Source organism: Seriola lalandi, unplaced genomic scaffold, assembly GCF_002814215.2.
Source record: "Seriola lalandi dorsalis isolate HSWRI2012SDOR001 ecotype SW California unplaced genomic scaffold, Sedor1 jcf7180002051108, whole genome shotgun sequence".
NCBI classification, from domain to species: Eukaryota; Metazoa; Chordata; class Actinopteri; order Carangiformes; family Carangidae; genus Seriola; species Seriola lalandi.
This window is the reverse complement of record NW_019521661.1, coordinates 175,989-199,841: the sequence shown is the minus strand read 5'-3', so window position 1 is coordinate 199,841 and position 23,853 is coordinate 175,989. Positions and strand designations below refer to the sequence as shown.

Sequence of the window (23,853 nt, the reverse complement as noted above, 5' to 3'; positions counted from 1 at the left end):
TTGCTGGCAGGTGACAATGTGGGATGATCCACTTCAACCTATGCTATTCTGTAAAAAAAAAAAAAGAAAAAAATGCTTTTATGAAAATGTGAAGTTGAGGGAAGACCAGGAGCATTCTTAGCGTTAGGTAGTTTTTAATAACTGCACACCTTGTCATGGGTTATGCCTTACATTTAAAACATCTAGGCTTGTACAGATCATTTAGTCCTCATAAAAACAAACAATTGTTCTCTACACTGTATGCTGGCTTAAAATACTGATCATACTCAACTTCCTAGAAAAAGATCTGGAAAAAAAAAATATTTAAATGTCATCTGGTAGTCTGATGTAGCTGAGAAGAGAATTTCTTAAAGTTGTAATCCTTTAGATTTCAGGCCTGGTTGATTAGACAACACCCATGTTTACTGTGGTAATAGCAAGTGTGATTTAATACTGCAGGCAACACTTTTTAAGTAGGTGCTTCGTCAGAAAAATAGTGGAGTAGAAATTTGTGCCACAAATAATGAAAACTAACTAATACTAACCCTAACCACAGATATACAGAATTTGAATACTTTTAGCGGCTATTGTAGAAAGAATGCAGACCATAAATAGTATAAAATGGGTTTGATTTAATCAAAATCTTAAGGATTATAACTTTAAATTAAGCCATCTTTTTAATGTGCAGATAAGCTTTTCAGGTCTGTAGAAAAAGTACAAATATAACAACTCAAAGGTCATTCATGTACATTTTTTCTCATAAAAACACAAATATCTCAAAAATCATAAATTATATCTGTTTTGAAAAACTCACTTTATAATCTCTGGCATCCACATTTATAAAGTGGATTTTGTGCCACCTATTGCTACAATGCAGCATTGCCAACGTTAAGATTTATGTGAATTATCTACAGTAATATTTTCTTTTACCGCAGTGGGGAAGTGTTGAAAAAATAAATAAATAAATAGAGAAACGTTTCCAAAATAAGCAAAAGGCTGTTGTAGAATAAAAATCCAACACATTATTAAAAGTGTTAACAACATGTTTGTGCTGTCTGCTAAATCGTCAAATATAGGTTTATTTTCACATATGAAGAGGTATTTGTTACCTATAAATAAGAAAATGCTAACCTAGACTTGGTGTTTGACAGTCTGACCAAAAGATTATTTGACTGAGGGAGTAAAATAAACAGCTTTCATTTGTAAAGAATGGCAAAGCCGTGAACATGTTGGATAGATATGTACACAAATGTGACTCAATATTCTACAAGAATAGAATAAACCTCTTTTGTACTCAAAAGTCCATATTTCAGAAAAAGTGTCAAATTGATGCATCTACCAACATCTGTTGGGCAGCAGAGTGGGTGCTGCTTTGTGTCCATAGGTGGAATGTATTCTGATGAGTCTGAGGCCCCTGTGTAGCAGCTCCTGATTGGTCAAGAGTAGATAGTAATGACCTCCCGACCTCCGCCTCTCACCAGCAGCACTCTCTCCAAGCCCTCAGTCAACACTTCCAGAAACTCCATATCTGAGGAAAGAGTTAAGTAAAACCAAACAAACACTAGCCTGCAGACGTGTACTATAACTAGCACACAATCTTTGACAAAATTGTGCAAGACCCTCTTCTTGTTTTATCATTTTGGCAAAGGATACAGTTCTCATCGCCGTCTGTGTCTCGTGGTGGTCCTGGCATGTTGAGCAGCACTAATCGAGCATCGTGGGACCTATTGACTATTACCTCATTCAACTTCACAGCTGTATGCATTCGTCGCACATTGGACTGATCCCTGGGGTTCAGCAAGAGAGACAGATAAGAAAACCTTTTTTTGGACTATTTCAAAGCAAGCACTCACTTTGTGAACCTGAGAAAATTGCAGTGAGGAAAGGGGGGAAAAAGGTGAAAAGTTTAACATTTGACTCACGGTTTGAGGCTCATGAGTTCTCTGAAGTTCTCAGGTGCATTGTTCCTGTTTCTCCTCTCGGCTTCACACTTCTCCCTTGTCCATGTCATCTGAACCTTCTCTGGAGGAGCCTCCACCACCTCCTCCTCCTCATCCGAGTATAGACTTCCCATACGCACCAAAGAGTGTCTGTCTTTTACCAGCTGGGCCTGCAAGACCACCAAAATCTAATCAGCTCGTCCATGAGTCCAAGTCAATGTTTGTGCCAAATTTGAAAACATTCCCTCAAGGCATTACTGAGATATTGCGCTCACAAGAGAGAGCGTCCAGCCCTGGCTGTCACCATGGGCAGAGGCATAAAAACATACCTCTCTTTGTCTTTCTGCACTGGACAACCTCATTTGCCTCAACATCTGGGACCTCTGCTCCATCATTAGCGTCCGCTCATAGGTGTATGCGGATATGTCACTGTCATGCTGAAATCCCATTTGAGAAACATCATTTTAATGGTTAGTACAACTGAGATATATTTGTCTTTTAACATGGACAGTGTGGCAGTGCAAGTTAATGAATTCATGCTCAAATATTTGTTTTCTGCCCCCACTATCAGGCAGATTGAGGCAAGCAGTTTTTTTTAGCCCTCATGTTTGTGGCATCTCGTAAAAAACAGCAATCCTGTTTGCTTCAGTAAACTACAATGGGCGTCTGGTTTCAGCTGCAAATTTTATTACAGAGTCAAATTTATACTGCGTGTGTTCTGGCCATAAAGAATCTTAAAAGTCTCCACTCAAATTCGGAGTTGTGTAAGAGGAACTCTCACCATCTCCACCACTTCAACTTCAGCCTCTATCCTCAGCTGGTAAAGGAATGTGGCTAGATCTTTCTTCATCTGGATACTGTTGTCATCCATCTGGGCTACAGTGAAGATGCGCATCTTGCATTTCCTCCAAACCTAAAATACAAACAAAATCATGCTGGTATTGCCACAAGTGTGATACTATGTGCAGTATTGAATGGATGTGAATATAATTACTTGCTGAAAGTATTTTTCAAAAGAAAAACTTAAATAAACCACAGTCTTCAAGAGAGAAAGAGCCAATAAAAATAAAAATAATAAAGACCGTTAAAGGTGAGTATGTGAGTTATTTTAATTAAACTGATATTGACATTTTCACAATTTATGAATTTCCCTTGTGTGTTTTTTTAAAATAAAATTTGAATATGCAGAAATTGCTTAAAATTTTTAAATCGCAAACACACTGCACCATTTCCTAAGATGGTATAACTACATTATTTAAAATTTATTAGGTAGTTTATTGAGGGTGAAAAACTCAAAGATATACAGTAAACTCTTTCATCTCACTTTATGCTGTTTGAGCAGGAAAGGCAGCAGCATTAGCATCCCCCCATCATGGACGATCCACCACACGTCTATGTTGCCCTCTGTGAAGCGTTCGTGGTTGCTTGGGTAGAAGGAAACATTTTTGGGCACCATCAGGGCCAGGTGGGCAGCTGTGGTGCAGCGGACTGTGTCTGGGTAGAGGTGCCTTTTATTAGTAATTTTACTGTACAGATGGATACTGTGTTAATGAATTCAGCTATAGTACAAGCCAGTCGAAAACTAACACAGAATCCATTTCATCATCCAAGTGTAGTCACGTGAGCTTTTTCAGCCCCTTGGTTGCTATAACTACAAGCTCAGGATAGTGATCATAATCATAAACACATACTCATTCCCATAAATATCATGCAATCAAAGCAGTCATTTAGAGGTGTTGCCATACTGCAATGCTGCAATGCTTCTACATTCTACGTTATGTTAATAGTATTTCAGTTAGACTTACTGATGAAAGTCTTCCAGGCACGAGGGTCCTCACTCTGTCTCCAGCCATATGGCCATCCCATCACCACGGTATTGTGCTTCATGCCTCCCAGACCACAGGACTGGATCAGATGGACAATACCCTCACGCACCTTAGTTGCCACCACGACCTGGCAGAAACCCTTAACCCGCTCAATCTCCATCATATTCTTAATGGCCTGGCAGAAAAAAAGTGGTTAAACTGAGTTTTAGTAAGTAGTAAGTGGTTATTTAAACACTTATAAAGCATTTAAAAAAAAAAAAAAAAGATCTGACAGTTCCTCTGTCTTACATCTAATAAAAGTGATTATAATGCATTGTGATCATAAAGACACTATAAATACTTATATTGCAAAAAAACAACAGTTCAACAGTTGAAATTACATCAATACAGGTTTTACCGTCAGCACCTCCCTGGAGAGCACAAGCTCTACTGCATGAATAATGGCTTAGCTCAAAGTCAATTGTGGATGATTGATTCTTTTCTCACTTGTTTCAATTGTCACATAAACAGGAGCAAACTTTGCTTCATGTGTTTAATTCTTTACCAAACAAATCACATTAAAAAAAAATCTTCTTTCACTCGTCCCTAATTTATCTGAAATGGCTCATTGGGACCGTGATGTACTGCTAACAACAGGGTGTTTCTACCCCTGCCCTTTGATTAAAGTGAAAAAGAAAAAACACGCTGAGGAAGAAATACTATGCAACAAAAATTTAAAGTGAAGCATGTTTACGTTTCTTTTCACTTCTAGCATACATCTCTTTCCAGTATTTACCTGTTCAGCTGCCTGCATTTCCCCATAGCTGTCCAGGAAGTTGCCCTGGATGACAGAGCCCACAATGGTCAGACCCTTTCCTGCCTTCAGCTGGGAGGCAAAAGTGAGCAGTCGGGGGTATTTCACATGGAGGTCCTCATCCAGCTTCAGCAGCACCAACAACTGAGGTCTGTGGGTGAGTAGTGAGTCACAGACAGATAATATGAGACAAAAGCCGAGGTCAAAGATGTGTCTTTGTAAAGACTGTCACCCCAATACAGAGAAAAATGTATTATTTTCTTCTGATGGTGTAAGAATCAAGAAAACATTCACTCATGCTCATGCTAGTGGTCATCTATCAAATCAAGAAAACCTGAATGGTCACTGCCAATGCAAGCACTGATGATTCGATCAGTTTCTGTCTGCTTGCATTTGTGTACACATCCATCATATACACTTTTTAGATGATGCTAATTGATAAAATTGGACTTTTCAAGTGCCAGTGTCAAGCATTAGTCTCTGATTTGCAGGTCAACAGAAGTCTCGCTTAGAAATGTAGTTGAAATGTGCAAGTTGATCGGACATATAACTGTTGCTTTCACAGCATTAAAGCATATTTCAGTGTGAATCAAATCCCAACTTTGTGTTGAAATAAGGTTACAGAAATGCCGCTGGCACAACAGGTATTGTGTAACCTGAACCACTGGTTTAGGTTACACAATACCTGTTGTTATTTTTCACATCAAGGACCCCTAAACTGACACAAATTAGAGCACGGACCCCATCTGATAAGATTTTTCCTTTTAGATGTGTTATTACAGAAAGAGTTTGAAACCCATGACCAAAAGTTATACATCCCGTCATTGTGTTACATATAGATGCAATTATTGTGAAAATAACTTTCACTTGTCTACCAAGTTGATCCCAGTTTTAACCTCAACCTCTAGACGTCTTTTGACCTCTGAACCACCAAGTCATTGCTTACATGGCTGTCTTGTATACCTTTTATTGATATATTGCCTCTCAAGACTAGCTGTTGTGTCACTGCCAGCGTATTAAGAGTGAGTTGGAAACAGGAAGTGCAGCATTAGAGTGATAACAGTATATATACAACTTATTATATACAACAAAAACAGCTGACAAGCAACTTACTGGAACTGCTTTGCAAGATATCCTTAGACCACAACTTCCTGAAAATGTTTTTCATTACCCTTACCATTCTGGATGTCATTTTTATGGAAGGCAGAGAATCTTCTAATTCATCATTCCATGTGGGTGCCACGCAATTGTCTCAAATATCACTGATAAAATTTAGATAAAACTTGCGGCTTCTCATTGCTGCATTTCAACATCGTCAAAATTAAACTGGCTGGCCTATGACATGTGGAAAAATGTAGAGTCCACGGACTGAATCAGTTATTTGACAAGGTGTAATAATGGTAGTCTGATTCTTCTTGTTATTGAAGACACATGTGAAAACAACTTTTACATCAACAACATGCCATGTGGCTCCTCGGAAATGCAATCAAAGTGTCATTTTGACTGTTTGTGTGGAAACATTCATGGCATCTCCTGTAGGTGCAGCTGTACCTCCAGTTCTTGGTGTGCGGGGGTCCGACCTCAAGTCTTAGCAGGGCGTAGCGTGCAGCACTAAGCGATAGTCCTCTTATACCGTCTCCCCACTCCTTCTCTGCTCTGTTTTCAGAGAAACGCAAATGTCACCATACCATCTTTGAGAACACACTATAAGTTAAAAGTATTTCAAATGCTTATTAGACTCCAGACATACCCCTGGTACTCAATGTATTTGTAGATCATCCCAGCGATGCCCATGGCCACAATAGCATAGTACCAGGAGGAAATGAACATTAGAGCCAGACACATACTCATACCAAGGAAGGACAGAGCCCTGTGGGTGTGACACATAAAGTCTGAAATTATGTTTTTGCATAGCAAGAGCAGTAACATTATTTACAAGTATGCATAATGCATAAGTCTTTCATGACAGCAACTGTAGCATAACTCTTACAAAGGTGGTCTTGTAATTGAAAAGTTGGTGATTTAAATTTCTGACAGCAGGAGAATCAGGGAAAAGTAAAATGTGCTCCCACCCCTTCTGAGAAGTATGATCGACCTACAGCTGCACTCACCAGTGGTAATATTTAAACCTTGGCCTCCAGTTTGGCGTGCGTAAAAGAGTCTGAACTGCACAGGCTAAGTTCACGAAGAGATAGCACATCAAGAAGAACCTGTTAAATAAAAACACGCAATTTTGTATAAATGTGAAGTAGGTATTCATGTCATCAATGTTGCAGATGGCCCTTTACCAAACAGGGAATTTAGTACATAACATGACTGAGAGAAATGAATGTGTTGGGTGTGTACAGTACACATGGTATATGCCATATTATTTGGCATGTGTGCATGTATGTGAGCTTACATGGAAAGGATAGGAGCCACCATATCCAGTGAGGCAATGAGGATACCCAGCTCTGCTATGAGGCCAGTCAGCACCAATGCCCATGTAGGCTCTCCATTGCTCTTCCCATGTCCAAACACCTGAAACAAAACACAGCAATGCAAATCATTTCTTATATCATATTCAAATAAACTTCAAAGTAATATATTACCAAATGCAAATATTTCCAGCACAAAAAACTATATGTATTTCCGAGGTTATTCTGAATATTCAAATTACTCCATGTTTTAGAAATAACTGTTATCTGTCTGTTCTCCAGCCTGTTGGAGCCATTTCTGTCTTGCAGAAGTTCAGATGATTTCAGAATATGAAATGGTTAATGTATTATCAACAGAGTATCCTGTACTGCCCCACCCTGAGGAACGGAATGATGTTGTCCTTGGCAATAGCCTGTAGAAGTCGTGGGGCCCCGGTGAGGGACTGCAGGCCTGCCCCAACCGTAGAGAAGAAGGAGCCAATGACAATAACCCATGGAGACGGCCAAGAGAGCGTCCCCACCACCAAGTTTTTTCTGACAGCGTCCCCAAACCTGCAAGTATTTGTTTATATATTTGTATTTGTTGTTTATTATTAAATTTCACTATTTACAACAGGAAGTTTGATAATAGTAGTAACTTGCAGTAGGACATAATGAACTTACTTGTCCCTTAGGACCACTCCTTCAATACAAGACCCAAACAGGACTACAGAACTTAAATCTGAATACAAGATGTCAAGGAGCTGTTTATATCACAAACATGAATATCAAATAAAAAAAAATGTATTGTGTAGTGACTGAAATAAAGGATACAAACAAGTGAAGTAGTGGTAATAGCTAAAATAGTTCCCACAGGGATGGACTTTTGAGCATCCCGGAGATCACCAGATCTGTTGGAGCCTGCCATGATACCTACAAGAAAATAAAGACAGTAGATAAAAAAAGGGACATGTAGAAACTGTTGAAGTATGCCTCGACTGGCTGGATTAGAGTGAGGCTTAAAACCTCCCTGTTTTGCTGCATCTGCATGCCAATTTAAATTTTTTTTTATTATCTTATGTAAAAATGACTACTTGCATTTTATGGGTTCATACTGCATAAAAAACTCAATCAGTCTATCTTATGAAATCACATATACAGTAAGTCATATGGTCTGCATCATATAGATTACAGGTTTTACAGATCAACCACTTTGGTTTTTATTCTGTTATGACAAACATACTATTATACTGCCATATTGGTAAGACTTAAAGTTGTGAGTAACTTGACGCAGACAGAGGTGAGTGCCATAAACGCTGTTGATCTAGCAGGGCCGCTTGGTTTACAATGTTGTTATACCTGTGGCAGATGGGAAGAAGATCCCCACCAGGAGCGTGAACGACGTAGCAATGTCTGCTGACACATACATGCCGAAGTTGTCCATGGTGCCATGGGCATCCACTGACTGCAGCCCATCTTTCTCTAAGATCTCTCCTTTCTGCAGGTAGTTGCTCCACATGTTTTCTAACAGGAGAACAGATACTTAGAGCACTGGAAACAAACTGACATTATAGGAGGGTGACATTCAATTAGTCCATATGTGTTATTCGTGTTAACTTTGCTACATAATAATTATTGATTTTAAAATTTGTGCAAACGGCAAACTCCTGGCTATAATACTACTTTATTTTACCCCATAATCAGTATGTTTACAATAAACAATTGTGAGTTATCATCCAATAGAACCCCATGTAGTATACTTCATTCCCCAATGCATTAATACTCAATTTACCTCTAATAATCCCACTTCCCAGTCCAGGGATTCCCTGTATTTCTGTCACATTGTTCTGCATGAAGTATTCATCACACTGAGCGCTGCTCATGTTCCCTGGCAGGCAGAACCTGTCCCACAGCTGACTGGGCACGGTGATGTTGCCCTCTATCACAGTCTTAGCGCACACATCAAAACGATCTCTCACCAAAGTCCTGTTGCCCAACATGCAGATCCTACAGCGAAAACATGGAAGTTGAAACTATGTTAGTCATCATTATTTCCACCACCAGCACAATCATCATCACCATTGTTGTCACGATATACTTATTCTTTACTATCATAACCGAAAGTTAATTCAGTGTTATTTCCACACTTTGCCACTGACTTCAAGATAAAATAATCAATCAGGAGCAAGTATTATTTCTCTGGGTGGAACAAACTTGTGACCTCTCCCCCATTTAAACCACTAATCCCATACAAAGATCCCCATAAATCACAGCACGGCCTGTTAAGACACATTTATTCGAACGAACCTCCCCTTGCAGACTTACGGGAATTCTGGTGGATGAGTCATCGATTTGATTGCCCCAGCATAGATGGAGACAATTGAGATAATGACACATGTCAAGAAAAGAGAGGCCAGCTTGTTGACATATTTGACTCCCACAAAAACCACCACTCCCATTAGAGTGAGACAAATAGAACCGTAGACTCGCATATTGTTCAGCATGGCACTGTCACTCCCAAGGGGGTCTGTGTTGTGAAAGATGGCTGCCTGGGGCACCAGATATTTCTGAATAGGGAAAAAATAGTTTATATCTTTTACTACAGAGCAGTGTTTAGGAATCACATTTCAGAATACACATGTGACCTGGAATGACACTGCAGAATAATATTTTAACAAACTGACCAAGAAGATTTCGATGGCACCAAGTATGTACATGGCAGAAGCGAAAGTGGTGCCCAAGTAGAAGCACAGTCCCACAGCTCCTCCGAATTCTGGGCCGAGGGAGCGTGAGATCATGAAGTATGCTCCTCCAGCTACAAAAGACAAAACAAACTGTTGGATACAGAAATCCACTGGAAATCTCTCAATTTCTACTGCATGCAGTGGATTCAGTAGGTTTCTGCTGCCCCCAAGTGGAAGAATGTGTAATTGAAACAATAACTTATTTTTTTCAGAGCAGTCAGTAGATATGAAGGGCCAACAAGTAATTATTAGAAAAGCAGCAAGTAATAGCCATTCAGTTCTGAACTTTTTTTTTTTTTTTTTTTTTTTTAAGTCAGGCTGCAAAAAAAAAGAAAAATGTTGCAACTGTATGTGTAGAACTGATGAAAAATGGTGCAGAGTAAATGTATGACACGGATCAGGGGACATGAGCCCAAGTATTACCTGGAACGACACCATTAGTAGCAATGGCACTCATCGATATGGCTGTGAGCATTGTCTGTAAAGAACAAAAGGAAAGTATAATATGGAAAAGGGCACAAATACAGATGTCATGGCAACTTTTGGATGTAACATCAATATCCACTGAACAAAATGACAGCTGAAGCTTCTATCTAACAGAGCATAATCATACATGTTTAGCATATGTAGCGTGGATGTTGATACGACCACAGTATCTGTTATGTAAGGTTTAGGTAATGAAAGCACACTGAGTAAAAACACAAGTCAAAGTGACATTCTTTGCCTTAAATACAGTGATTGCTGCTGCTCATGCAACCATGTGGATTCTATCGACTGATTTAGCCAATAAAAGCTGGCTCATGTCCCACATCGCTGGTGGAATCAACACTGTCTCTGTGCGTCTGTGTGTGTACAGTATGTGTGCGCATACTAACACATGAGCAGCACATGAGGACAATCAGGAGGGACTGCATGATGCCAGCCATCCCAACGATCCATGTCAGTCTGAGAAAAAGAATGACACCAAAGATGTTCTGGAGACAGGGTAAGTAGACTCCCATCAGAGTGCCCATGTTGGGAGACTGACAGAGAGGGAGAGAGGGAGAGAAGGAGGGGGGTAAAGAGAGAGGGGAGAGTATTGAGCATGACATTTCAGGAAACAAGTCTATTGATCATTAGTATTGATTGATGTTCTTTTTAAAGGTCGTTCAATCATGTTATCCGCTCTTTGTATGTATCCAGGTCTAACACAGCCTGAGTGCAGGGCGTGCAAAGGCATAAACAATCAATCAACAAGTCTTAATACAAAATTAGACCTTGGATAGCGAGGGAGGGAGGAAGCTAGAAGTGGCGGATAATGTTACAAAAACTCAAGTGCACACAGTAAAAACAGTAAGGCATGTAGTAGTCCTCTGCTGTGCCCTGATTCCTGACCTTGGGGGTCTTGCTACGTGAGGCCTCAGTACTCTCCTCCTCCTCATGCTCCTTGGCTCCCTGGGTGATGTTGGTGTAGTTGACCAAGCGGCTGAGCAGAGAGGAAACCTTCGGCCGGATGTCCAGTTCTTCCTGAGGGAATAAAGGGGGAAGAAGTGAAATTAATGAGTTTGGTTTCAGTCGATCATCTCACAGAAATATTACATAGTAAAAGTAACAGACCTCAAACAACGCCAGGTTCCTGTCATAGAAATCATTCTTCTTGCTAGCAGTATCAGCACTCTTGAGAAATGGACTGTCTTCTTTATGATTCCCATGTCCTATTGGACAGAGGAAAAAAACACTTAAGGTTAACAATAAATAAACAATAAAGTTGTTTTCAAGCGAACCAACAATTTGAGCTATTGAGCAAAACAAATGCATATTTCCCTGCCAGCAAATCAGTCAGACATCCTGGTAACAAAGACAGCTTGAGTGCAGCATCAAGTCAATGTACATCACATTTACTGTAACAACCAGACTTTCATGGACAGTATAAAGTATCCAGTGGTGTCAGTGCTGATTCAGAGGCTTCTCTAACATAAAAAGAAAACAAAAGGGGAAAGTAATGCTGACCTCAGTTTCTTAAATATAATGTTAAAATGATTAGAAATGTATAATTCACATCTTAATTCTGTCATTTTGGTTTACTTTAAAGATGAATTCAATTATTATAAACAACTACAGACCTACAGTGATTTGGCTGCTGACCTACAGTGAAGTGTTTCATCCAAAATAGCCACGTCTCTTTAACATGTGGTATTTTGTAAAACAATGCAACAGAGAAGTTGGTTTCATATCTAAGGTGTTTCTACAGATTAGCAGTAAGTGATGGATACAATTAAACATACATGGTTTGAATCAATGTCATCAATTTGCATTAAAAATAAAATTGTTGGAAACAAACTATTGATAGTGATTATTTCTAGAGTTGGAGTAAAAAGAAAACACTTCATTTAAATGTCAAATTAAAAATATCTAAGTTTTCAAAGCTTGTGAAATGTGTGGGGTGTCACTAGGATAAAATCTCTATTAGGGGAAAAAAAACATCACCATTGCTGGTGCAGTAATTAATAAAACAAAGTAGACAGGAAAAATGTAATGTTCTATACCAACTCCAGTTGTTCTGTGGCAATCCTCTTCAATATTCAATCAGCTTTTAATTGTCACTATTAATTATAATTCAAACACTTTAATAATCTCCATGTAGCAGCAAACTAGAACACAATTCATGCAGTGAAGCTGCAGTGAAAGGCCAAAAACAGCCCAGACTGACAAAGCAAAGTCCAGGTGATAAACAGGCAAATAATTAGATTTTACTCTCATTAACTTCTGCTTTTGAAGAAAAAAATCAAGCAGAGATGAGAACAGTGCCTGGGGCAATTATTTTGCACGAAAAATCGCAATGCAAACTTTATCACACATACACATTCACACTCACAGGCATACACACACCTCATTACCTCGAAATTACCTAAGCTTGAGTTATTGGAGCATGTAAACTTTAACAGTGGCATCTTGAAACCCAAATTAATCCTGCAACAAAAAGTCCGCCAACTTACCAAGTGGGCATGAAATAAATAAAAATTCTCAAATGTGTTGAAAATATATCAGCTTTGCTATAAGTGAGTTGGTTGAGCTTCATTGTCAGTCTTCACTCACCTGTGTTCTGTGTCCCAATGCTGTAGGTTTCACTGTGGGTAAGCATAGTTATGCGCTGTGTGCAGACTGCAACAGAGTACTCTGTGCTCTAGCTTGGGGAATTGTCGATTACTATCCAGGACACCCGGTCACCCGGGGTGAACACTCATTCAGGGGCCTGATCTAACACATGGCGCACAATGAGGGAGGAGGAGAATGGAGGGTACTTACACACACACATGCAAGGCACATATCTGCTCATGGGGAAACAAGAGCAATGGGTTTCTTTCAAAGAATCAAAGATAATTAAAAGGTATATTGGTTGAAGGTTTTGTACTGATGTTCAGTCTGGACATCTCTGGAATTATCACCACTTACAAATTATCTTTCAAAAATGTAGCGACACGCAAATCAATAACATTAATTTGTAATAACTTTGGAGGCATGATGTGATGTTTTATTTCTTCATCAACTGAAAAAAGTATTAAGAATGAAAATGTATCAATGATAAAGGCTTCTTTAAATCCTTAACCTTATTGTTTACTAAAAAAATTTGGTGATCAGTGGAGGCAAAACTCCTGATTATCTGTCTTTTCAAACCCTGACAAAAACATAGCTGGAGCGTAGTGATGCCTGAGAAGAGATAAGACTGAAAACAATGTCAGCGCTGTCCTCTAGTGTCATCTTACCATCAGTCGAATGGGATAAAAACACAACAGCTGTTTTTGAAGCAACAATTAAGGGAGACTACTGCAGAAGCACTGACTCAGAGCTTCTTCACCAGGATTTTGCTATTGATTGAGAAATTCTCAGCTGTCAGCTGACAGGAACTATGACTCAATCAGTGCTGGTCCAAACATTGTCTTCTACATGACTATCCTGAGCGCTAAAAACCTAAAATATTTTAGCTTCCAACTTTGCTTCCAAACCATCTCATTTAAGAACGGGCTGAGGGGACAGTGGGGGTCTCTTGTTAATAAGCTCACATTAAAAGTCAAATTAAAAAGATTAAAGATTAACTGGCCTGTTATGGAGGCGCACAAGAGCCGTGCTGTGAGCACAGAACAGCATAGAAGCTTTACAGCAACGTGTACCAACATGTCACCTGTGCCCACAGCCAAAGAGGCCCACAACCAAAGCCAGAATAAACTCTGTGCTGGATGCATTAACAGAAGTTTGTACCAAAGGAGAGAATTTAAGCAGGGGTGCAGTTTCACTGCTAATAGTAGCTGAAAGCACAGGTTTTGCTTAGGTTTCATCAGAGTGCTCACGACAATCATGAATTGAACAGTCCTTACAGTATCACTAAAGATTTCAAATAAATGAAATGGAGAAGAAAGTACAATATTTCCCTCTGAAATGTAGAGGAGAGGAAGTGTAAAGTAGCATTGAATGTACATGCACGAGTAAAGTACAAGTACATCAAAATTGTACTTAAGTACAGTACTTAAAGCAAACGTACTTAGTAACTTTCCACCACAGATAATACTATTACTTAGCTTCAGCACACATGGTTTTAAATATCGTTTAATTATCCAACCTGTAAAACTCCTGAAAATGAAGGGGGTGACTATTATAAAAGCTAATATCAAAAAAGGTAAAAGATTAGCTATACCTCTCTACCCACACAAGACTAGACTGAAAGACTGAAAATAAATAATAAACTATACATTCATGTCAGTTTTTGACAGACTGCCAATGGGGGGGGCTGTATTTACAACTAGATCAATTCCCAGAAAAGATGCTATGTTGACAAGTCTTTTCAAAGTGCAAAGTTCATGACTTCTAAACAAAAGCAGATTTCTCAGGCCAAACCTACAAAGAAAATTATGATTTGTCATGGGTCCAACAAACAAATTTCAGAGAGCAGCTCCTGCAAAGCATCTTAAAGACCTTTCACCAAACAGGTCATTTGTTTACTTTATCTAGATTGCATTATGCTTGGTTGGTATAGTTGGACCACTCCAGAGTTTTTCCAACAATCTATTAAATGTTTTCAAAACTGCAAATGTTCAAGAGGGAGAGAAACTTTACAGTAATGTGTCTGCACTTTTCAAAGCCGATTAGACATGGAAAATAATATCGCTGTCCATTAGCTGCTTAGGGTTAGAAAAAGCCTCTTTGCTAAACTTCCTCTTTAATAAACATTTAAGACTTAACACAGAGACAGAGAAGTCATACAGCTTAACCCCCGCTACTTTGTGCAAGTCATAAGTGGTGTTTTTAGTTGGTGTGTGCAACCCGGTGTGTATATGTTTGTGTAAGTGTGAGTAAAAGTGTGTGTGTGTGTGTGTGTGTGTGTGTGTATCAAAGAAAAAGATGATGAAAGAGACCATATGTTCCTTTCTATATGTTCCTTTCTTTCCTTCTGGCTTTTATACACTGCAGGCATTCAAACCACAGCTAGAGGGACTGTGTCACTGGGTTGGGCAAACATGATACAACTGATACACGGCAGCAGCTCAAAGAATTAAAGGTTAAACTTGTTCTCTATTGTCCACAGTATTCAGGTCATTATATGAATCTAGGCCTGTGAAACTCTTTCCCAGCTTCCCATTGTCAGACCCTAACCCACCCTTTTTCCAACAAGGTGCAGAAATAGAGTTGGAGCAACTAATTGCAAGACTGTAAAACTTCAACATGACTTGTTATGTCGAGGACCGCTTTATGGAAACTAGTCCATCTGTACCATCATGATCAGATACCTCATTACCTTTACTCATAACCAGGGTTGGTGGAAAATCTGACAGCCAGCATGTGTTTGCAGTGTACGCAACACTGCGAAGGGAGGATGCAACAACACTTGGCTTTGTACATGTCAGAGTTAAATAAAAAGCACATAACAAGGGTGTACTATGTGGAGTGTAACAAATTACAGGGGATCACTGTCCCTTCTATAGCTGCCCTCCCATTTTAGTACTTAGAAAGTCAAGAATGGAGTGAATGCAAATATGTTCATGATAATCATGTTAACTGCGACTGAATGTCAGCTTGCAATCCATTGTAAAATCCAATAAGCAACTTTGTTTATTTCATTCATACACTAGTGTAGCAAGTAATGTTGCATGTACAGTAGATATGTAGTATCTGATATTACTTCTACACTGTTGCATTAGTATTAATTACATTTTATAGGCCTACACAGTAGTGGTAGCTGCTTAACTGTTGACTGTTGTCATGACAAACCAACAGTCATATTGCTAGGCATTGCAAGTCAAAAGGCTTTATTTGACTTCTCATAACTAGGTTTGATATAGTTGTTTGTTTCACTTTTACTTTTCTCTCCTCCCTAGCCTGTGGCAAGAAACACTTCAATTCTGTTACATCAACAGGCCAGTGTTAGCTGTAATGGCTGTGTTTCATGAAGAGTGACATCTGGACAGAGCAGAGGAATGCTAACCTGCTGAGCCGTACAACAAAACATATTAGCTTTGATGTGTGCTAATGATGAGAGCAGGACGGCAGCTCAGTCTGTTTACCTCAGGGGGTGAAGAGGTGCATCGCACAACAGATCTTCAAATCAATCAGACTTTGTATAGCACTTCTCATACAAACATATTGTAATACAATGTGCTTTATACTATACAAAATACCCTTCCAATCTATGCACAAAGCAATAAATGACTACGTTAGAGACAAAGGACTCAATAAAAACAGAAACTGAGGAAACGTTATCATAAATCTAATAAATTTGCAACAAGGAAACACCAGGGGCAGGATAAAAATTTTAAAATTCTGCACAGCAAAAAAATTTGTAAAACCTGAAATGAAAGGTTGGGTATTAAAAGCAAAACAATCTAGAAAACAAAAATAGATTAAAAGGATATACCAAGTAGTAAAGCAGACTAAGTATAAATAAATGAAATAAATAAAATAGATATAAAAATCAGTCTAAGAAGGTAAGCCTTGAGTTTGCTTTTAAAAATCTCAAAATTCTCTGCTGCCCTCTGGTATTCAGGGAGGCTGTACCAGAGACACTGGACTGTAGTAATGAAAGGATGCCTCACTGTGGGTTTCTGTCTTTGGGTATAATTAACTCACAGAAGACATCAGGGTTCTTGTGGGTTCATAGGATAGAGGCAAATCTGATAAATAGTTTGGACCACAACCATTAAGAGTTTTATAAACCAATAAAAAGAAAAAAAATCAATTTTGAAGTAGACAGGTATCCAGTGCAGAGATTGTAAAATTGGTGTAAAGTCTCCTTCTGGTCAACACAAGTGCTGCTGGGTTTTAAAGCAACTGTAGTTGAGACCAGAAAGCAGAGCATTACAATAGTCAATCCTGCTGGTATTAAAAGACACACCTACTGTGTCTGTGTTGGCTTGAGAAAGAAACAGTCACACTCTGGCAGTTCTCTCCAGATGGTAAAATGCATTGTCATGAATGTGGGGTGCAAAACTGAGATCTGAAAGATGACTCCTAGGTTTATCACTTGTTGACAGGGGCTTAATGCCAGTGCTTGCAGTTCCACATTTAACAAACCCAAAGTCTGGTCTGTACAGTAGGCCTGTGTATCTGCGGTGTCTTTGCTTTGATCCACTTAGTGAAGTTTCAAGCTGTACAAACAAGCAAAACTCATGAATGCTTACTTTGGGTGAATGTTACCTGTATTGATCAAAGACTACAGTCTATGGTACTGATGAACTGTTACTGCCGAGTCTTGTCTACTGTATGTTAATATTATAAACAGCATGCTGCTGGTAACCACCATGAGATTTTAAAAGCTTATTCCACACAAACTTCAATACGTGATCAACTACAGTGTTTCCTATGTCCACAGAACAGACTGAAAAAGTAGCCTGTTGTAAATTTCTTATCTCATTATACTCCTACTTTTATTTTCTAAAAATAATACTCAAGGACAGCGTATCAAACATTTTAGGTGTAGGCTTTTGAAAATGCAATTAAGTGGCACCATGTTGTTACTTTGCCTGTAGTTACTTCTCCTACTATGATTCTCAGACCAAGGAATCACAGTGTGTGTCTGCTTGAAGAATTGGGAAATACACACGAGCCTGCTAAATTTAAAATGCTCGAATTTGCCTGCAGTCATGATAGCAATATTTTCTGTTGCATGCTTGTAAACAGTTTGTCCAAATATTTCTCAACTTTCAGAATCTGAAAATGCTAAAGCACTGGGACTTTCCAACCAGCTCCACATTCATCATACGCCCAAGGAAAGCAAAAATCATTTATGCATGGAAAATAAACTATTTATGTTTTCTAACACTATTTATGTGTTATGTAGTGTATTCGTTTTGTACTGACCTCTGTTTAGTGTCTGAAGTGTGGCAGTGAACAGATCCTCAGTAACAGCTGCAGTCAGACACACAGTGGAAAAAACAATGCCTGAGCTGCTCTGTTTTTTCCATGCCTTGCCTTGTCACCTCAACGCGAATGAGCAGATAGAACAAAGGTGGCAGATGACTGGATGGCAAGGCAGCTGCACCATAGGAAATGTGTGACAAACCATTTAATTAAAGTATGATCCTCTTTATCATCTGTGATGATCTTTAAATAGTATTACAATGACTTCCTGTAAATCTAGAGTTGTTAAGAGTTGTGCATTCAGTAAGTGTGTGTGTATCTGTATGTCCGTGGCTACCAGAATTTGTTCCAACTCTGTCATCTGCTCCACATTCCTGCTTCAGCACAGAGTGTTTATCTCTCAGGGGCTATCTGTGTGGTATGCCAGACAGCATGACAGGAATGGCCACCCTGTTCTCCTGAATAACAGATGGAGCACAGCAGCATTTTCCAAATCATCCACTCATCATACAAGTAGTTTGAGGTTATTTTAAGATGCATTCTATTGTTGCTGTATTTTTCCTGCAACAATAAAAGAACAGAATGTAGTATGTTTATATTGACACTGGATCAAAAGACTGTGTAGTGTGAAAGTTTCTTGCCCGTAGCAACAAAACCAAAGAAAAGGTAAGTGCTACAAAGTGTTTTGGCTTCTCTCAGCTCAGAGTTTTGTTTTTTTTTGACCCACAACAATTTTAGTTCAATCTATTTGTTCTTCTCAACGTTGTTTCCAGCCACAGCAAGCAGCTGTTTTCAGCTCTGAAAGACCCACTGTATGCTACCTGTTCAGCACTAAATAGCACTCACAAAGAGAGGCAAGGTGACCAGAAACATGACTCCAAAGGCGCTTTCCAATCGCCTAGTAGTTCCCTGCGAAGTGAACTGCACAGGGTATTCAGCCATGTTAAGTAAGATCCCAAATCATAGGGAGCAAAAGGTACTCAGTTCCCAGGGAACTGTGAGCTGAGCAGGGAAGAACTGAACCACGGCTCATCAGTTCACCAGAAATTGACAAGAAGATTACCCATCAGTCATTGCGCCTCGCTGGTGCGCCAAAAACAACAATGGAGCCTAACAGGCAGGAATTTACTTATGTCTGTAAGTATTGTCATTGATATTAGCATTATCATCATCGATGTGACTATATATTAATGGTTGAATAGTTGAAGGGCTGAGAACAGCACTCATTGTGCCTGCCGCAGCCGGCGTTGTGCACTGGAGCCATCGCTGTTTGATGAGTATAGCACAGTTTAGCAATAATATTATTGACATAGGTCAGTAACTATTCAGGGTCCCAGGAGGAGACCACTGAATTTATTCAGCGCCACAGCCAACATGAACATTTATATATATTCAATATTCAGTATTTTATTCCAGCGGTGTAATATGTCCACAGTAGCAGCAATACGTATCCAAATTTACGTTACCAGGGTGATGCATGGAGGAAGGAGGATGTCTGCATTGGTGGCATTGCAGGGTGTTCTGAATGGAGGAGGTTGGTCGAGGGAAATTCCCTCAACTGATATTCCCTGAGCAGGGAGCGGAGAGTTGGGAGTATTGTTTATGTACACTATGGATCGGGCCACAACCCAAATGAATGCTAATGTTGTTCCTTGTCTGCTGAACATTTGTACAGCTGCCTGCGTGATGACTACCATATTTTGTCTGAATGTAAGGTTGTAAGAATAACGAATCATAAAGAAAAGTACTTTCCAAAGTACTACTTCTATATTATATATACAATAATATCTAAATAAATAATTTGTCAGTTTTCATGAAAATGAAATAACTGTACTAACTGATGTAATTATGGAGAACCAGCTAGGCCATAAGTTGTCAATTACCAAATTTTGCTCAATCAAGTAACTATTGCTATGACTGAAGAACAATGACAATGATAGTTAAAAGAAATTTTATGTGAAGGTTAATAATGTATTTGAGTGATTGATTACACTAACAGTAACATCTTCTGCACATGAGGTTTGTTTAGGTCAAGTGATATTTGTTGCCTTGGTTCACATTCTTGTATACACCTGTAATCTCTACGTGTCTTGTAGTTAAGGAGAGTTCAATTTTCCTCCTTGTCAGGGTTTAAACATTTTTAACATGTCAAAATAATTTTGTGATTCTACAATAAACCAGGTCATGCAAAACTGGTAAAACTGCAAGCACACAGACATAAGACACTAAAACATTAAAGGGGTTACCACTTGCCACATCATTTCACAAATGTCCCTGTCTTTCAATTGATACTTTCTGTGGCACAAACTGGAAGCAGAGCTGTGGACATCTTGAAGTGAAACGTGAAGGCTACTTCAGGGTAGTTGCTCTTGCTCAGGAGTTCAGCAATCTCACAATGACCACAGTGTTAAGACTGGTCCTGTCCCGTCCTGTGCTGAACAGAGCTGAGTTCACAGCCTGAAACAGACTCTGCACTGTGTCACTTCCTCCATGCTCCAGACGTCACACTGTATAGCTCAGACACACAAGTCCACCACTCCCATGATGAAATCATCCAGTACACGCACCCACTTTTGGACTGGTTTACCACAGTGACTTTCCCACCCAACTTTTTCCTACTTGAATATGTCGTCTGTAACTTAAGATGGAGCAATACTGAATATGTTCATGCCTAAAATTACTTGCGGTTAAATGCAGTCAACTACATTGTCTTGAGTAGCTATTTAGTTTAGCTTTCAGCTGTCCCTGAAACATAACACAAACATACTGTGTGCCCTTTGCTCCATCTCAACATTCATCACAGAATTACTTCCTGCTACTTCTCCTCCTTCTCACCCTGTCCAGTATAGTCATCCCTGCAGCTGTCCACTAAGTTTAATGGTTGTTGTCGTTCTTAGGCTTCAGGAAGCGCTCCTTGGGTGGGTAAGAGAGAATTGTGACAGCAGGAAGACAAGGGACACAGCAACAAGGTTGTGCAAAACTCACCCAGAAAACTCCCGGGGTTATTTTAGGACATCTGTTTTTTTCCCTCCTGTCATCAAAACCTTTTAAAGGGGCATGGTACAAAGTTGACCACATTTAAGCCACTACTTTTAGACATTTCTTCTTCTACCTCTTAAGTGTTTTAACTCGCATTTCTGCTGTTGAGAATGCAGTTAGGCTCCAAAGGGAGATATCCATGCATTCCAGAAATACACAACAGCTAAGTCAACATGTGCTGAGATTCCTTCTTGTTATGAGGCACAGATCATCTCATCTGCATGGTAGTGTTTCACTACAAATTGATGTACACGTATGCACTCACACATTTATGCAAAAACACACATAAATACATATGCATCTTTTCTATGCCCTTACATACAGTGGTTGTTAACTGAGCTTACAAACAACTTTGATGAGTCTTCAGTCTTGAACTTGGATCTTTTCTGATGTTATTCAGTAGTAGGGAGCTACAGTCAGCATGATATTCACAGCTAGACAGTTTGTAATATAAATGGATGGCCAGTCAGAGTGTAGGATTGTGCCGAGCCCAGCCTTCAGGGTGCTTGGTAAAGCGTGGGTGCCTCATTTGAAGGCCACGCCCATGCATGTCTTTTATTTAAAAAAAAAAAAAAAAAAGATCTCAGTTCCCCAGTTGGGTCTCTTTATTAGCACACACAAATCAGTGCTGCTCTCACATAATCCTATCAAGCAGCTTCAAACTCCTCGCTCCTCTCCTCGTCCTCCTTCTCTCTCCTGTCGGGGACTGGTGCCCCTCTTTCTACATTGATACAGTGGAGAAACAAGAGAGTGACAGCTAGAGACAAGCAGACGCAGAGGAGTGAGGAGGGAGAAATCTGCTCCTGTGTTGTTCAGCAGCCAATCTCTGTGAAAGGAAATCCTCCCCTGGCACAAAGAGAGCTCCATCTTTTGTGTGAGAAAGCACTTGAGGCCTTTTTTTGTTGCAGTGGTACCGTCCCCCCACCCCTCACACAACCCCACCCCCGTTGTGTCTTTCCTGCACGGTTCTCACCCCTTTCATTGTTTTCCCTTTGTTACTTATCTGTCCCACAGTTTGTTTTAAAAGGCTTCCACAGCCAGGGAAAAACACCTCCAAAACGATAAAAGAAGTGCTTCAACAACTTTACCTGAAGTGAGCTGTCAAAAACAGACCTGTCTGCTAAAGGAAAACTGCTTTCTGACCCTGGAGAATTGCCATGGTAACCATACAACCAGCTGTTCACAAGGCTCTCAGGACAAAGCAAAGCCTTCCCATGCTCTGTTGAGCCCAACTCAGGAAGTATCACTTTTAGGACACATTTTTTTAGCTTCAAAACTGCCAAATTAGTCACTTTGTGTCAAAGCTAAGAGATAAAGAGATTAGTAAAAGTTGTGAGACTTACCATCAGAGCTGACAGTATCTTGATGATCATGGGGGTCCTGTCCAGTGTCTCTGTAATCCACCCAGTTAATCCCCTCTAGACTGTCGTAGCTGGACTGAGCTCGGTCCTTCACCGGTACCACTGTGAAGTGAGGCATGTTTTCATCACTCTCCTCTGCGTCTCCAGCTCAGACTCAACATAGCAGGCTAGCTGTTAGCCAGCTTAAGCTCAACTCCCACTAATGGCAACTACATTCCACTACACTGCGCTCACTTCCTCTGAAGGGTATTATCATATTCCCCACCCACAGGCCAGCCCCTCCTGGGTTTTTTGTGTGAACAGAAAGGGTATGCAGGTCTCGGGGATGCATTTGCAAAGACGCTCACACACCCCCCAAGCAGAAGGAGTGACCTGTGGGGCACTGATTGTAGAGTGAGGGCTGTCATCCCTGAGTCATGCAGAGTGAGAGGGTGAAAGAGTGCAGGGTGACCCCTTTCTGCTGTTTATGTCATACTGACAGTTAACAGAGTGAACCTCGTCTGTTCAAGGTTCACACAGACAGTCCTCTGTGTATGTATGCCTTTCCCAAACTGCACAGACAGCAACGTGGCAGTTTGGAAAATAGTCAAACTTCTTTAGAGTAGAGCAAGCAGAGACAGGAGGCGGATTTTAAAAAAGTTTACCAAAAAAAGAGAGAAAATGGTAAATGAGCCCAGCCCCCATTACAAATATTCAAACAGTTAAAATGTTTTAATTTGACCTCATAGTCAGTCACAACTTGAAGCTTTTCAGCAACATTTGCTTTATCAGTCATTAAATGAATATACATGAATGTTGAGTATAATATATTATAAACTGAGAGAGTCTACAGCTGTTTAAGCTATGAAGAAAGGCTCAGGAGTGAATTACAGTAACATCAATGACAGAGGGTAAAATGTACCCTCCTCTTTCCAAGAATGGCAGCTACTCTCAAACCGTAAAACCAGCAGATCAAAGACTCTCTAGTAGGCTGTTATTAGAGGTCCTGTTTAAAGCAGTCTTAGACCTTGCTGCTGCTCCATTTGGATTGCCGAGGCTTTGTCAACTGTTAGTGTGTCCTGGGTGTGTTTTTTTCTTTGTTTTAGGGACAACCATCTTCCATTTGAAGAAAAAAGACATTGGATAATAATCTATAGAAGAGGTAAAGTGTAATTCACTCACTTCACTCTGAGGCACCAGAGGGACAATCACAGCACACACACAAAAAAGAGCTTCTCCATGCTAGGATCCACACTCTATTTAACTGCATACAAGTTTCTGGTCATAGAACTTTTTCAGGCGTACAGGGCAAACCAAGAGTAAAAGAAAAGAAAATGAATCACTGTGTATATATATATATACAGTATGATTTCAGTCTGTCATCACTTCATACCATCATACTGAAATCTGTATTGCATGAAAAATCTTGGTTCTATGGACAATGTTTTACTTCTCCCACTAATTCTCTCAC

At 39.7% G+C, this 23,853-nt stretch overlaps 1 protein-coding gene across 1 annotated transcript; it reads right to left on the bottom strand.

The window, feature by feature from the left end:
* Nucleotides 1-114: 114 nt before the first annotated feature.
* slc12a4 (solute carrier family 12 member 4) lies at nucleotides 115-22,652 on the bottom strand. Its single transcript, XM_023399265.2, has 24 exons — nucleotides 22,386-22,652; nucleotides 11,275-11,372; nucleotides 11,053-11,184; nucleotides 10,554-10,700; nucleotides 10,102-10,156; nucleotides 9,619-9,749; nucleotides 9,260-9,501; nucleotides 8,727-8,941; nucleotides 8,294-8,458; nucleotides 7,769-7,867; nucleotides 7,619-7,676; nucleotides 7,333-7,507; nucleotides 6,940-7,058; nucleotides 6,650-6,748; nucleotides 6,289-6,408; nucleotides 6,090-6,194; nucleotides 4,521-4,689; nucleotides 3,725-3,920; nucleotides 3,244-3,413; nucleotides 2,701-2,832; nucleotides 2,249-2,356; nucleotides 1,902-2,089; nucleotides 1,633-1,766; nucleotides 115-1,507 (listed from the first exon to the last, which is right to left on the bottom strand). Exons 1-24 carry the CDS (start codon nucleotides 22,519-22,521, stop codon nucleotides 1,416-1,418), a joined length of 3,285 nt encoding a protein of 1,094 aa, XP_023255033.1. The 5' UTR covers nucleotides 22,522-22,652; the 3' UTR covers nucleotides 115-1,415.
* Nucleotides 22,653-23,853: the final 1,201 nt, after the last annotated feature.